Source organism: Camelina sativa, chromosome 10, assembly GCF_030686135.1.
Source record: "Camelina sativa cultivar CO46 ecotype springtype chromosome 10, ASM3068613v1".
Taxonomy (NCBI): domain Eukaryota; kingdom Viridiplantae; phylum Streptophyta; class Magnoliopsida; order Brassicales; family Brassicaceae; genus Camelina; species Camelina sativa.
This window is the reverse complement of record NC_141889.1, coordinates 4,689,185-4,705,668: the sequence shown is the minus strand read 5'-3', so window position 1 is coordinate 4,705,668 and position 16,484 is coordinate 4,689,185. Positions and strand designations below refer to the sequence as shown.

The 16,484-nt window shown below is 36.0% G+C and overlaps 3 protein-coding genes, 1 long non-coding RNA gene and 1 pseudogene across 4 annotated transcripts; 2 read left to right on the top strand and 3 right to left on the bottom strand.

The window, feature by feature from the left end:
• Window positions 1–4,324: 4,324 nt before the first annotated feature.
• LOC104717189 (cadmium/zinc-transporting ATPase HMA3-like) lies at window positions 4,325–7,746 on the bottom strand. Its single transcript, XM_087468282.1, has 9 exons — window positions 7,446–7,746; window positions 7,051–7,308; window positions 6,839–6,936; window positions 6,457–6,712; window positions 6,236–6,373; window positions 5,819–6,146; window positions 5,514–5,716; window positions 5,193–5,395; window positions 4,325–5,110 (listed from the first exon to the last, which is right to left on the bottom strand). Exons 3-9 carry the CDS (start codon window positions 6,917–6,919, stop codon window positions 4,511–4,513), a joined length of 1,809 nt encoding a protein of 602 aa, XP_087324408.1. The 5' UTR covers window positions 6,920–6,936; window positions 7,051–7,308; window positions 7,446–7,746; the 3' UTR covers window positions 4,325–4,510.
• LOC147935803 (putative inactive cadmium/zinc-transporting ATPase HMA3 pseudogene) lies at window positions 7,043–7,647 on the bottom strand (annotated as a pseudogene).
• Window positions 7,747–10,458: 2,712 nt separating the features above from the next.
• Window positions 10,459–12,207, top strand: LOC104720056 (uncharacterized). Its single transcript, XM_010438026.2, has 4 exons — window positions 10,459–11,491; window positions 11,588–11,792; window positions 11,871–12,043; window positions 12,143–12,207. The coding sequence occupies exons 1-4, from the start codon at window positions 10,474–10,476 to the stop codon at window positions 12,205–12,207; spliced, it is 1,461 nt and encodes a 486-aa protein (XP_010436328.2). The 5' UTR covers window positions 10,459–10,473.
• A 448-nt stretch (window positions 12,208–12,655) lies between these two features.
• On the top strand, window positions 12,656–15,972 carry LOC104717187 (protein ROLLING AND ERECT LEAF 2-like). The gene is made up of 5 exons (XM_010434724.3): window positions 12,656–12,748; window positions 13,302–14,394; window positions 14,474–14,694; window positions 14,774–14,997; window positions 15,080–15,972. The coding sequence occupies exons 2-5, from the start codon at window positions 13,383–13,385 to the stop codon at window positions 15,777–15,779; spliced, it is 2,157 nt and encodes a 718-aa protein (XP_010433026.2). The 5' UTR covers window positions 12,656–12,748; window positions 13,302–13,382; the 3' UTR covers window positions 15,780–15,972.
• LOC147935802 (uncharacterized) lies at window positions 13,038–16,378 on the bottom strand. The gene is made up of 2 exons (XR_015568713.1): window positions 16,133–16,378; window positions 13,038–13,429 (listed from the first exon to the last, which is right to left on the bottom strand). It is a non-coding gene; the product is annotated as an uncharacterized LOC147935802 (long non-coding RNA).
• Window positions 16,379–16,484: the final 106 nt, after the last annotated feature.

Genomic DNA, 16,484 nt, shown 5'->3' with positions numbered 1-16,484 from the left:
CTCAACAAGAACGGTACTATATATCATTTTTGTCTTCCCTTCCAAAGATGTAGAACTTGGTTTCAGATTGACGTAATACGATTCCACAAGTTACGCCTATATACGTACAAGCTTATTTAGTCTTATGAAAAGTTTAGTTGGCGAATATGAATTATATGGTGGGTATGTATTTGTGATGCACTAACATGAAGATCTGTATGGATTATAGAATGTTGATGGCTACGTATTATTGATCAATATACTCGCTTCGTTTCAAAATATAGGATGTTTTAACTAAAACACGCAGATTAAAAAGTCTTTACTTTTAACAAGTTCAACTAATCAAAAACAATACTGCATAATATAAAATAATAAATTAATCTAAAAGTTGCATAGAAACTTGAAAACATCTTATATTATGAAACAAAAAAACTTCTCTAAAACATCTTATATATATGAAAAAGTCTAAAAATTAAGATGCTCAAGCTTTTACATAAAGAGTTAAATTTTCAACATTTTCTCAAATCTTTTCGTTCTAACCAATGACCTATTTTTTCGTGTTAATAATCAGTGGCCAAGTTTATTATTTTAATAATGTTTTTTATGCCAATAATTTTAGTAGGGTTAGAAACATGCTCAAGCGTTTTGACATATGAATTGTGGAAGGTAATGGATGGTGGTTTGATATAGTATGAAATTAATTGCAAAATATAGAGTATTAAAAAGAATCCCTTAATTAAATCAGGTCTATTTCGCAATTTATCGCTTACTTAACTACTCCCTCTGTATCTCAAATATTGATGTTATATGATTTCTTTTTATCCCATAAAGATTGATGTTTTATCATTTTTAATTAATTAATATTAAATTTTTGCAAATTTCAAGAAATATTGTCAAAAAAAAAAACTTCAAGAAGTGATCATTAAGAAAATTCAATAGTCATTGGTTTATATATATATAGTACTTTTTAATAAGAAAATAATATTGTATTTAAAATTAATAATCATTATTTCTTAATTTTTGTGAAATTCCTCAAATTTGATTATGTCATCTCAACTTTTCCGATATTCTAAAAAAAGGCATATCATTTGCTTATAATTTGGTGGCAAAAATATGCAAACAGTAATTTTTGAGGAAATAATCTTGAGGAAATATCGAGGTGACCAGAAACATTTGTGGATGTTTGATAGATTCTCATGATCCATTGCTTGTTCTCGAAAAGACATTAACCATCTTCTTTTTGCGTATGATTTACCTTCTAATTAATGACCGCATAAGAATATTAATAAAATTAGAAAAAATGTAATATAACCCACGATTAAAACAAATGATAAAGCACAAGTCATAATAATGGAACACAATGAGGTTAGTGGGTATACGTCAGCACCCCGCAATAGCAAGGTTCAAACTGTAAGTAAGTTAACCAATATATACATACATAACTACATAAGTACTCTATGATCATATAGCCCTTTGTCTTCATGCAATCTTTGTTGTCTTTTTGACAAAAATAGCAACTACATTAATTATTACTTACTCCATAGTGTATTTTATAAACAAGGTAGATAATATAGAGGGTTTATTTTACTTTCTCTCTTCCCGAGCGTCATTCTCTCCCTCTCCCAAACACTAAAACCCTAATTTTTTCAGATCTGTGATTGGGAAGTCACTACGATGGTTGGCGCTTCTCGCTGACGCCGTCACTGGCTTCTCCTTTTCATTTGTGTTGTAGTTTTTTGGTTCTGCAATTCGTTTATCTCTTGTATTTCGTTGGAGAAAAGCTTATTGTGGTAGAAATGGTAGATCTTCACGGCGAGGGTGTTTGATTATGTCGGTGGTCAGCTGCTCCAGAGAGGGTTGTTGTTGGGTGTCCGAGATCTATAGATCTGGCGGGCGCTCTATTCTTGTTGGAGGATCTCGAGATTTGGTTTTCGTGAATCCATGGCCATGGTCTCGTCTGTTTCTGCTGTCCGGTAAGCCAGCCGTTTCTTCTTCGACGTTTTTGCTAGGGTTAGATAGAATCGCTTTAGTTGGTTGTTGTTAGTGGTAGATTAATGGTGGTCCTTAGTAGTATTGAGCAGTTTTAGTTGCTTTCGATTGGGATGTTTCGGCTCCTTTCTAAGCAGAGGTTTCGTTTTGTTTGAATGTGATGGTAGAACCTTAAGTTTGCCGAGTTCCTTCCTCTTCTTGTTGTTCATAGTGGGTGATAGTCTTCTCCGTTTTCGTCGATCTCGTCTATGTGATTGGTGTTCTACGAGAAGTTAGGCCTCGCTCCTCGCGTTTTGAAGACTTCTAATTTGACGTTCTTTGGCGTATCAACGTCGTCGTCGCTTCCGGAAGTGAGTGGTCTTGCTTGCCGTATTATAAAGTCCCTGGTTCTTAGTTACGAGAGATCGACTCTCATCGTGTTAGGAGGTGGTTGATGTTATTCTTGAGTTGGTCGTGGGCATCCTTGGTAAATCTCATCCGTTTGTGCGTTAGAAGAAGTTCTTTGCTCTCTTGGTTCTATTGTTTATGTTAAGGTTTTATGGCCGGTTGCTTTTTCTTAGATTAAGGTTGTTGTTTGTTATCAAATGTTCTGTTATGTATGGTTTTTTAGTGAACTTTGTTAGTTTTCGAGGAAATCTTGTTTTCCTCCGGCCTTTGACTCCGGGGACATTCTTTTAATCCGCCGGCTTAAGTCTCCTTTCTTTTGGTCATAGTATTCCATTTTGCATTCTACTTTGGTTGGAACAAAATGTTTTAATAATAATACCAGTTGACAAAAAAAAAAAAAAAAAACAAGGTAGATAATGTTTTGGTGGAATCCACATTAGTTTAACATTTTCTTAAGAATAGCAGAATTCGTATCTCGTAACTGATTAGACTAGAGCAATACCTTAATTCATATAACATCAATATTATCAAATCATATCTATCTTAAAAATCAGTGAAATGTGTAAAAGTCATTAGACCGCATTACTTACTTGTAAAGGAGTGACAAATTTTACACACGCATAGATATCAATCATCATACTCGTTAAAAGATAAATTACTTTTGTGATTTACACTTCAATCTACAGTCTCAATGAATTTATATCTTAAAGCTAAAACCTAATAGTATTAAATACTGTATATGATTCGGCCTTCGTCAGTTAAAGAAAAGTAACAAATTACAGTGGGAGTGCTAGCTGCCTAGCTGGATTATATTGCACAAATAGGGTTATAGGAGTGCTCAAGTGAAATATGTGATTCTGAATGATTAACAACTGTTTGTTTACTTGATAATATAGATAAAGAATATATGAGGAATATTCGGTTTGTGATTTCATATCAACAGGTCATAATCAGTCGAGTAAAGTTTTTTATTTCCTTCAAATTGCTAAAGTATTTTCTGGACCCCTTTTCCCAGCAAAATTACTTTGTAAACGACCCCAAAATTAGTAGTTACCAGTTATAAACTCACCAATAAGACAAATATTCATGTCGTGAGAACGAACAAACATTAAGAAAATCTATTCATGTGGAATCTATGACAATAATGGTAAGTGCATTGTGATTGTAAATGACTCAGAAGCCCACAATATCATATTCATATCTATTGATAAACAGATTGCAAACGGATTCTAAACACCATAAGAAAACGAATCCAATGTATGATATAGAAATACCACAAAATTAGTGTGTATATTTTTTGTTTTCGTTCACTTTTATCAAAAATTTAATTAGTCCACGTACATTAAGACTAGAAATATTTTACTAGTGTAATTTATTGATTTTTGAAGAGATTTTTCTAGAGCTTATTTCTACTTCGAGGCAAAAGCTATTATTGTAGGGCAAAACCCAAAACCTAATAACAGACCAATCCAGACCTACACTCAATAATAAAAGCTAAGTGACCAATGACGATCAAGATGAGCCATAAGTATATATATGTTGTAGTTTATTTTCGTTATCAATATGATGTAGTATCAACTAAATTCCCAATTTTCGCAATTATTCTTCTTATTGGTGGTGACAATTCATATTAGTCAAACGTGTAATGTGACACTCACTGTAGGAAATAAAGTAATGTGGGGTTTAGGCACTGGTCAAGGAAACAATGATTTGTGATAGGTCCCTGCTTATATATATATATATGGTCATATACACATCGCTCGTTTTCTTATATTATCATAAACCTACAAACAAAAATATTTTACCGAATGTTTTTGGACGGTATTTGAGTTATGTTAAAGACTATCATATTTAAAACTTCAACTTTTTTGGAAAATTAAGTAACATACTGGGAGTATATGGGGTTTGAATGAAAATTAAATTATCAATTCTATGTAACTGTAAATATTCGACGAAAGACATAAACGTATCCACTTTGAAAATTAAAGTATTATATTTATGACTTTAACTTTCATGTTAGATTAAACATTCTGAATGTTGGTTCAAATCAAATTTAGGTCACTAATTCTAAACCGGACATTGATTAAAGAGATAAAGAGGTCTCTGTCTGGTTTGAAAACAGGTTTACAGAACCCTCTAAATCAGAGGAAGGTGTTCACTTTTGTTGATCCTCCTTAGGGCCACTACAACAACCAGAGCAACAACTCTTTTTACTTGTCTCATCACTCTTCTGCAGCAAGCCAACTTCTAGATCCTCTGCGTCATCCTCCTCAAGCTTCACCGGTAAACGAAGAGAAGAAGGGGAAGCACGGTAACATGTAGACACCGTTTCACGCTCATCACGTAGAAGCAACATACTATTAATAATCACAAGCAAACAAGTCCCTGCATCTGCAAGAACAGCTGCCCAAACCAGAGGGTAACCTGCAAAACCAAGCACCATAATGGCTCCTTTTATACTCACAGACAAAACCACATTCTCAATCACTTTCTTGTGACTTCTCTTCGCTAGTCTCATCCCTTTGGGGATCTTCCTTATATCGTTTGACATAAGAATGATATCTCCTGTCTCTGTTGCAAGTGCTGACCCTGAGATCCCCATTGATATGCCAATGTCTGCTTTAGCTAAGGCTGGTGCATCGTTAAGCCCGTCTCCTACCATCATTGTAAGTCCTTGGCTCTTGAACTCATCGATGATGCTTGCTTTGTCTTGTGGAAGAAGTTCAGAGTGAACAATATCCAAAGCATTCCCTAACTGTCAAAATTTTAACTCGCTAATTATATGACTCACAAAAATAGAGAGACAGGGGAATGGTTAGATAATGACTCTGCTTCACCTGTTCTTGAATAGACATGGCTGCGTCTTGGTTATCTCCTGTGAGCATTGCAGTTTTGATGCCTAAGGCCTTTAGTTCCTTGAGAGCTTGAGCAACCCCATATCTACAACCGTCCAAAAGGTTGAAACTTCCAACCAGTTCTGCTCCAGTGTATATGTAACCAATGGTCTTACCCCGCTTCATACTAGCTTCAATATCCGGAACTTTATGTAACATCCCAAAGAGAATAGATCTTTCAAAGGTTAGATAGATGAAAAGCAATAACAATACTTAGAGACTTCTCAAAAAACGAATGTAACTTCAGTTGAAAAGTTCTGAGACCTGTCAAGCATCCAGCTCTCTGTGCAATTCTTTTGTTTCCAATGTAGATATCTTGACCATCTATTCTCCCATAAACTCCTTCTCCCGGAAAATTTTGAAAGTTGTCGACTACATCAGGCTTAGGCTCAACAGAAACTGATCTTGCATAGTCAATAAGTGCCGCTGCCATCGGATGACTTGACTTGCTCTCAATGCTAGAGACCCTATGAAAACATCTCAAAAGTTTCTAACCATCCATATAATCCTATACACTGCACCCTAAAATTTTTATTTTTGATGGGACAACTATGAACATACTTACTTACCAGTAAAGCAAGCTGTGAAAATTGATGTTGTGAGAAAGAGACCTAAAATCCGAAACCATGAACTCAGATTTTGTAATAGTTCCTGTTTTGTCAAAAGCAACGGTCTTGATCTTTGCCAGGGTCTCTAGATAATCACCAGTTTTGATTAGAAACCCGGATGTGGCTGCCTTAGTGAGAGCACAAAAGGTAGCAACAGGTGTGGATAAGATAAGACCACATGGACAACCGCTTACTAACACTACGAGTGCTAAGTGAAACCAATGGCTGAGGTTATGGACCTTTAACAAAGCCGGGATTACAGCAAAACATGCTGCTAATATAACAACAGCTACATAAACAACAATAACAACAAAATGGAATCAAATCATGTTTCAAATGAGAAGGAAGATTGTATATATATGATTCTTGATTTCTTACCTGGAGTGTAGTAGCGAGAACATTTGTCTATAAACCTTTGAGTTTTGGTTTGTCTTTTCTGTGCTTCTTCTACAAGCTTAGTCATTTTAGCAACTACGCAGTCTCGGGCTAAAGCTGTAGTTTTCACCTTTATATAACCTTAAGATAACACAAGTCGTGGGAATGAGCTAGCTAGGATCATATATATATATGAAGACCAAGATAAAGATTTTGTTTGGTACCATTAAGATTTATAGTTGCAGCCAAAACAGTTGACTCTCTGTGTTTGGAGACAGGAAAGGACTCTCCTGTCAATGTTTTCTCATCCACATCACAGCTTCCATCCACCACAACTCCATCGATAGGTATACTTTCTCCAGCTTTCACTGAAACAACTGTGTTGATCATAACCTCATCTACACCAACTTCTAGTCCAGTTTCTGCTATCACTGCCTTTCGCGGCGCTAAGCTCATCAGCGATGACATCACTGTGCTTGCCTGAAAACAATTGTTACTTCAGAACAATGAATCAAGTAATAAATACATAACTAATTAATGTTTTTTCATGTTGTTATTGCTATGATTTTTTCTATGAATGTGTTACAAGAGTATACAAAAGCTAACCTTTTGAGCAGCACTTGACTCAAGCCAATCTGCAACTGAGAATAGAAACACAATTGTGGCAGCTTCCGTGAAATCTTGCATACATTCTGTTGCTACCACTGTTAAACAAAATCGACCAAAATATAGATGCATTACCTCACCAATAAAACCTCTCCTTCAGATCATTCCAAGTGATGATGACTCGAGAAAGATTGATTTTTTTTTTTATATACCAGCAATTAAAGTGAGAGCATTGATGTCAAGCCTGAACCTTGTAACCGAAGCAACAGCTTTAGCAAGGATGGGGAAAACTCCGGCCACCACCGCAACAATAGCAAACCATTCAAGCGGACCATAGAAGTACTTGAAGAAGGAAAGAGCAAGCAACACACCAGAAACTATTGCAAAAGGACTTGGCCATTGACTCTTTAAGCTTGTATCTCCGTATGGTCTCACACTTGCTTCTAGTCATGCTTGATTCAATGCCTTCACTGTCAAGAAATTAGGGTTTAGTTGACTTTAAAAAAAAAACACAAAACTTTGGCTTCACCGATGGACCAATGATTTAAAACGACGAGACAAAAGTCAAAACGGCGATTGAAAGAATAATATATTTTTATTGATTTACCGATTTGAAGCTGAGAGATCAAGAAGGTGTCGTGGACAACGATGACTGTTCTCGAAGGGACGATGACGGAGAATTCTATAACGCCGTCAAATGGACGGAGAACGTCTCCAACGATAGAAACCTCCGATGAACAGCAGATTCCAACGACGTCGAAGTAGCTCGTTTGTATATTCATTTTCTTTGTCTCTTCACCTTCCACCATCGTTTTGCGTAAGGTACCGGACAGGAGATACGTTCCCAAGGAGGAAACTTACTTTTTCAGTCTCTCTAAGGAAATAAATATATCAAATTTCCGTAGAATGATATTATTTGTTGATTTTTTCTAAATATGTCAGTGTTATCAGATTGCGTAGACATAGTATTGTTTTTTTTTCCTTTGTCAACTTTTTAATATATACAAAATTTTTTTATATTTTACGCATTGTAGAACCAGCGTCACCAATAAGAAAATGAAAAAGTGGTCAACTATAGTTTGAGAAGTGATCGTCTATATATACTTCTTCCGTTTCAAAATATAGCATGTTTAAACTAAAGTATTCAGATTTAGAAGTTTTTACTTTTAACAAGTTCAACCAATAAGAAACAATATTGCATCTCCTCTGTCTCACATAGTTTGATGTTTTAGAGAATAATCTTTGTCTCTCAAAGATTGATGTTCTGAATATTTTTAATAAATTTTTGTTTTAATAATTAATAATGTTGTAGAATGTATGGAGTGGAAAAGTGGGAAAGTGAAAAAGTATCAGAAAAATAAATCATGGGAGGTCATAAATAAAATAAAAAAATCATCAGAAAACAAAATTAATCATATATTCCTTTTGTCTTAATATGTGTGTAAAATCCTAAACATCAAACTATGTGAGACAGAGGAAGTACTAAACTAATCTAAAAGTAGCATAGAAACTTGAAAACATCATATATTATGAAACAAAAAAATTCTCAAAAACATTTTATATTTTAAAACGGAGAGAGTACTATTTGAAACCGATCCAATGGGCCGTGTAAAAAGAATACATGTACATGCTCAACCAAAATAGCTGTTGGCCCTGAACGACTATGTAAATGGTAGTTGTTCGTAATTAAGTAACATATCAAAGGGTAGCTATGAGAAAAACCTTGCTACCTACCGAGGCAACCGATTTATTTATCTTTGTTGGACCCCATAGTCTGAACCGTGATGCTCTGCATTTACAAAACTACCCACGCTTGTTGTGTTACATTTTTTTTAGTATGAGACGGAATCAAAAATTAGTCCTTCTCCAATCTTTTCTTTAAGAAGAGACAAACCAAAATCCTTGTTGGTAGGTCCAATCCTTCATACTACTTCTTTGCTAAAAGATATCCTCAGAATTGAATTGAATCAATTTCTTATGCAAAGGAATACAAAAATATGGTAGCAGTTTTTGTCAGAAGAACCATTTAAAAGTAGTTTTTATTTATGATAAGTGTTTTTTTTTAATGCGTCATACTACTAATTTTTTACTTCATGAGAATTGTTTTTTTTTTTTTTTGCAATTAGACTAAAGACTTTTAACAAGGTTTATGAAATAATAAACTAAACAAAAGTTGTGCGTTAGTATGTTCAAGTCTTTCGTTAAAAAGTTTCAGATATGAATAAACAAAACAAAATTGCATGTCCTAACACCAAACTAATAAATAAAAAGTGAAACAATAAGACAAAACAAAACACCATTCATTGACTCATTGAGACTGCTGTCAACAAAATGTGAATAAACCAATCACATTGAGAGTTGAGATTTTAGCAATGTTTTCACGCCTGGCCCGGACCGGCCGGTCCGACCGGTTAACCCGCGACCCGGACACTTCACCGGTTCGGGTATAGTGCTAATAACCGGTAGTAATAAACCCGGCAAAACCCATAAAAACCCGCTATTAACCCGCGACCCGGTGAACCAATTGACCCGGCCGGTTACCGGTTAAAAAAAAAATTACTTGATTTTTGGAAAAAAGAATAGGGTTTTACAGTTTCAATCAATTATTTTTAGAACCTTTTAGCTTAGACGGCGTCACACGACTCAAACACCTCCCTCTCGTCTTCAACTTCTTTGCCATCTTTCATACTTGCGTAAGTTTAGGGTTTAGGGTTTAGGGTTTACTCTGCTTTTCTTGTGGTACTCTGCTTTAATCGTGACTACTCTGCTTTTTCACATATAATACGTTAGCCGTTAGGTGTTCCTGTGTCATAATTATTCATCCTGATGTTTGCATATATATTAGCAAACGATCATGATCCTGTCCATATGTCTCAAATCTGTATTTTTTTTTCTCTTTCTATGTTGTGAATTTAACAGGAAATGGTAACAGAGGAAGATGAAAACTATGAAGAAATAGCAGCTGCAAATCGTTTAGTCCGAGGAAAAAGTGATATTGCTTGGTCGTATGTCATTCAATCAAAAGACGTAAGAGGAAAAACGATTTTGGAATGTACCTTTTATCACAAAAAAAATTAGGAGGTGGAATTAATAGGATGAAACACCATCTTGCTGGCGTGAAAGGGGATACAGATGCATGTTCGAAGATTACTGCAGATGTGCGATTTAAGATAATGAACGCACTGAAAGAAATTGAGAGCAAGAAGAAGAAAAATATTGTTTTGGATGATACAAACTTAGACGGTCCTGAAATTCATGATGTTGATGGAGATGATATCGATGTTGGCCCAAGTCAAAAGAGGAGGAAACAAGAAATTGATCTACATGAATACTTTAAAAGAGGTGTGCGTGATCAGACTCAACCTACTATCAAAGCATGTTTGCAGAGTAAAGAGATAATACATGATGTGGATATGTCTGTTGCATTGTGGTTTTATGATGCTTGTATTCCGATGAATGCTGTGAATTCTCCACTTTTTCAGCCTATGATGAGTAAGGTAGCAAGTATGGGTCATGGATATGTAGGCCCTTCATACCATGCTCTGCGTGTTGGATTGTTGCGAGATGCTAAGGTACAAGTTTCTTTGATCATTGATAAGTTTAGAAGTACATGGAGTAGTATTGGATGTACTCTTATGGCAGATGGATGGAAGGACACAAGACAAAGGCCATTGATTAATTTCTTAGTTTATTGTCCTAAAGGAATTACATTTCTCAAGTCAGTTGATGCTTCTGATATCTATGCAAGTGCTGAGAATTTATGCAACTTGTTTGCTGAACTTGTGGGTATGATCGGTTCAGATAATGTGGTTCATTTTGTGACTGATAGTGCACCCAAATACAAAGCTGCAAGAAAGCTTCTTGTTGAAAAGTTTCCCACCATTGCTTGGTCTCCATGTGCAGCTCATTGTATCAATCTGATTCTGGAAGATGTTGTGAAACTCCCTTTTGTTCACAATTTAGTGCATCGTATGTCTAAGGTAACCATCTTTGTTTACAATCATAAGTCGACTTTGAATTGGGTCAGAAAAAGACCAGGTTGGAAAGAGATCATTCGTCCTGGAGAGACACGTTTTGCTACAAATTTCATTGCTCTACAAAGTCTCCATCAACATAAAGAAGATCTACAAGCTTTGGTTACAAGTACTGATCATGAACTTAAGCAGCTTTTCAAAACATCTAAAGCAAAGGAAGCTAAATTGATTATCTTGGATGAGCGAATGTGGAATGACTGCTTGATAATAGTCAAGATTATGACTCCTATCATCCGTTTGTTACGTATTTGTGATGCTGATGAGAAGCTTTCGTTGTCATATGTGTATGAAGGGATGTATCGAGCAAGATTAGGCATTAAACAGGTGTTCCAAGGAAAATGCCCTCTCTACAAGCCTTATACGAACATCATTGATAGGAGATGGGATCGTATGTTGCGTCATGATCTTCATGCTGCAGCATACTATTTGAACCCAACTTTCATCTATGATCCTACATTTTCTGACAAGCCTGAGGTTATGAGTGGATTGATGAATTTATTTGAGAAACAAACAGAGAATAGTAAAACAAAACTGTTTCAAGAGCTTAAGATGTATAGAGAACGTGAAGGCAGCTTTTCTCGCCCTATGGCTCTATCTTGCAGCAAAACGTCTCAGCCAGGTATCTTATACAACATTATTTTTTTTTTTGGTCCACATAAATTTGACTTGCATTTTGTGCTATATAGTAATCTGATCTAATTTTATGGATATTTAGATGAATGGTGGAGATATTTTGGTTTTGATGCTCCTAATTTGCAAAAGTTAGCAATAAGAATTCTTAGTCAAACCGCTTCTTCATCTGGATGTGAGCGCAATTGGTCTGTATTTGAGAGGATTCATACCAAGAAGAGGAATAGACTAGAGCATCAAAGACATAATGATCTTGTTTTTGTGCACTACAATCTACGTCTGCAACATAGGTGAGTGTCGCTATAATTTTTTATCTTTTATTTAGCTTATTTAGTTTGTACCATGTTACATGTTTCTTTAATGTACAGGTCAAAGAAAAAAAGATCATATGATCCTGTTGACTACGAATCTATTGATAAGACAGAGTTTTGGATTATCGAAGAAGAAGAAGCAGGTGAACTTGAACTTGATGAATTAGAAAATGCTCTTGCTGAAGAATATCCTAAAGATCATGAAGAGATGAACCCTGACAATTCTAATGGTAACTTCTAAATTGTTGATTAAATTCTTAGAATTTTATTTTAGTTGTATTACTCTATATGTTACATTGACTAAACTATGTAATTTTTTAATGTTTTAGATTTTGACGAAGACTTCACTATGCCACCTGAAGAGTATGAAGGAAATGATGGTGGAGATAACTAAAATTAGTTGTAGTGAATTTGGAGATGTTTAATTAGTGTTCTTTATTTTTCTTATTTGGATTTAAAAGTTTTAATCATTTTATTACTATTATTAAACTTCATACTTTGTTAAACATGATATTCTTTTTTTTATAATATTTTAAAAAATATTTATTTTATATAAATATATTAAATATATTTTATTCAATTGACCGTTGTCGAACCGGTTGACCCGATGACCCGGTGACCCGAGAGTTAGTCCGGTTCACGATCCGGGTCGGGTTTCAAAACATTAGATTTTATCCGATGCAAAGGACAGTGGCAAAACCGTTAATAAACGTAAAAACCGAGGTTGATAAATAACAATAAGTCAGTACTTTCATGTTCGATAAAATAATAAATAAATTTTAATTTATCTGTGGTGTCTTCTTCTTCTTCTTCACCTTCTTCACTCACTCATCATCACTCCTACTCACAAATATATTTGTGACCGTTGTTGTTTTCTCCTTCCTCCCCCTTCAACGCTCCACAGCTTCTTCTGATTGACTAATAACACCTGAAAGGTTTTGTCATCTCTCTCTCTCTCTCTCCCTCTCTCTCTCTCTCTCTCTCTCTCTCTGTCTCGTCCAAAAATTTAATCTTTTTTTCTTCCGATTTGGGTCCCTCAACTTAGTTGATTTTTTACCTTTCTTTATGAAACAAATGTCTTTAAAGGGTTTTAGATTTTTCGACTCATTTTTTTTGCTCCTTCAAAGGCTCTCTTATAACGCATAAAGTTCTTGGCTTCATCAGTTTTGCTTTCAAGATTAATTTGGCATTATATATATGTATATATATATATATTGCGTCTGATTTGTGAATAATATCCATTGAAAGACACAAAATGAGAGGAGTTTCGACTCTCAAGAACTCACAAATCATCGTTTAAGACAAAATAATAGTCTTGTTTCTAACAAATTAAGCCAATAAAAACAAACAAACAAGAATCTGAGACATAAGAGAAACGTTATGTCTCTGTCTCTCTCTATTTTTAATCAATGCTATGTTGCTTTTTTTTCCCAACTGTTTCTAGCGTTTAATTACATTACATCTGATATATTGTTCTTAGTTTTGCAGTTTCTTCTCTCAACACATTGTGTGAGTTCTTGTGCTTTGTGGAATTGAAAGCTTAACATAAAGACTTTTTAAAAGAGAGAAATGGGATGTTCTCATTCCAAGTTTGATGACGACGAAGCTGTTCAGATCTGCAAAGATAGGAAACGTTTCATCAAGCAAGCAGTTGAACATAGGACCGGGTTTGCTTCTGGCCACATTGCTTATATCCAGTCTCTAAGAAATGTTTCAGATGCTCTTCGTGAATACATCGAAGGAGACGAGCCACACGAGTTCTTGTTGGACACATTTGTCACTCCAGTAAAGAGCAGCTCAGGCGGTTTCATCGAGGTATCTCCTCCTTCAAAAATGATTGAGAACGAGGCTGAGTCGAATTTGAATGTCAATTACTTGATGGCTAGTGGAAGCAGAGCGGTTCGTGTTGAAGAAAAGCCTCTTTTGTCACCTGAGACTTTCCAGGTTGAGAGTTATGGAGCAGATAGTTTCTTTGGGATGAACTCACCTCAGCATAGTCCTGGAGTAGGTGGTAGTCACAATATACCGCCTCCTTCGCCACAGAACTCTCAGTGGGATTTCTTTTGGAATCCATTCTCTTCATTGGATCATTACGGATACAGTTGTGATAACAAAAGTGGTATGGATGATGAGATGAGACGGCTGAGGAGGGTTCGTGAGGAAGAAGGGATTCCATATCTTGAAGAAGATGAGTATGTAAAGTTTGAGCATCATCATAACATGAAAGCAACAGAAGATTGTAATGGGGATAAAATGGGTCAAGAAGATAAAGTAAAAGATGTTAATGAGGAGTGCGAGACTGAGAATGTGAGGGACAAGAACTGCATTAGAACTCAAGAAGAGGGAAGCCTTAAGGTGTCCAGAGGAGGAACTACAGGGCATGTTCTTGGAGTTACCACAGATGATGCAAAAGGAGATACACCTGGCTTCACTGTGTACATGAATCGAAGGCCAATGAGCATGGCAGAAGTTATTAAAGATCTTGAAGATCAGTTTGCGGCTATATGTACAGCTGGTAAAGAAGTCTCGGGTCTGTTGGAAGCTAGTCGAGCTCAATACACATCTTCCAATGAACTCAGCGGTAATACTATAATCTTCCTTGTCTCTGACTATATATATAATGTAATGGATGTGGTTGGTTCTGAAACTTCTTATTGCAGCCATGAAAATGCTGAATCCAGTAGCTTTGTTCCGCTCAAGCGGCTCATCAAGATCGTCTTCCTCATCAAGATTCTTGATCAGCTCTTCTGGAGGTTCCAGGGCAAGTGAATTTGAAACCAGCAGTGAGTTTTCGGAAGAATCTTGTATGCTTTCAGGTAGCCATCAATCAACATTGGACCGTCTGTACGCTTGGGAGAAGAAACTCTATGATGAAGTTAAGGTAATAACTGAGAGACCTTTAACAGTAAATTTCAGTTCACTCTCTCTGTCTATGGTTAACAGACTTGGATGTTGTGCAGTCTGGAGAACGGATACGAATTGCATATGAGAAGAAATGTTTAGTGCTGAGGAATCAGGATGTGAAAGGAGCTGACTCTTCCTCGGTTGATAAAACAAGAAATATAATCAGAGATCTACACACTCAGATCAAGGTCTCTATACACTCAATTGAGTCTATCTCTCAAAGGATTGAGACTCTTCGCGACCAAGAACTGCTTCCACAACTTCTTGAGCTTCTTCAAGGGTATGCCAAAACATATTTTCTTCTTGTTTACTAAAACACACACGTTTCAGTATAAGAATCATAGGTAATGGCGTTTTTACAGATTAGCTCAGATGTGGAAAGTGATGGCAGAGTGTCACCAGATACAGAAGCGAACATTGGACGAAGCCAAGCTATTACTTGCAACCACGCCTCCTAACCGTTACAAGAAGCAACAACAGACTTCATTACCGGAGATCAACTCTCAAAGATTAGCTCGATCTGCATTGCATCTCGTGGCTCAGCTTAGAAACTGGAGAGCCTGCTTCCAAGCATGGATCACATCCCAGAGATCCTACGTGCTTTCTTTAACCGGCTGGTTACTCAGATGTTTCAGATGTGATCCTGACCCAGACAAAGTCAGATTAGTGTCTTGTCCTCACCCAATCTATGAAGTCTGCATCCAATGGTCAAGGTTGCTCAACGGGTTAAACGAGAAGCCGGTGATAGACAAACTCGATTTCTTTGCCTCTGGGATGGGTGCAATCTATGCTAGGCAGCTTAGGGAAGACCCATCTCCTGTAACAGATGGTTCGAGGAAGCACTCAGGACAAGAGAGCATGGAGCTTGTTGAAGCTGAAAAAGTGGAAGAAGAGAAGATGATGACAGCTGAGAAACTAGCTGAGATTGCAGTTAAAGTACTCTGCCATGGAATGTCAGTTGCAGTGAGCTCACTCGCTGAGTTTTCCATTAGCTCAGCTGATGAACACTCGAAGCTCGTTAACCATCCAGAGGACACCATGCCAGAGCAAACTGAGATGTAATAAAACTTTGGTATTCTCAACTTCTCATTTTATTTATTTATTTTTTCCTTTGGGTTAAAGAAGTTTAGGAATGTTAGGTTAGTTTTTTAACCCCTGGGAGCTGCATCTTTTTAATTAGATGGATGGCAATGTGTGTATGATTAAGACACATAAGAGTTAGTTTCAGTAAGACTTCCAGTTTGTGATCTGGCAATTATAGGACTCTCTATGAACATAACATAAATTCTGATACACTAACCTCATTAGAAACCATATCACTATCTAATTTAGAATAAAAGATCAAGAACAAACACATAAAGGTGAATCTTGCGTTCTCTTCGTACAAAGAATTCATGGAAAGAGATTTACATTACCGGTCCATTCGCAAAGAGAAGTTGAGAGTCTCGCGTCATGGATAACTAAAGAACAACTGCGATAAACAGAGCAGCGGTTACTCTTATCCACGGTCTTCCATGGATGATTCATGATCGGTCACTGTAAACTCGAATTCGATGCGATCTTGATTGTGGAGAGTGGACAAAATCTTAGGAATTCAGTTTATTTGCAATCCTGGGCTCATTTTTTTTTTTTTTTTATGGTTGATCATCTTATGACTTATTAGAGTTAGGATAGTCCAAATTCTGTTATTAAACCATATAACAATAACTAGTTATGGCCCATTAAAACTGACGTCAAATTAAAATTACGGCCCATTACTTATAATTA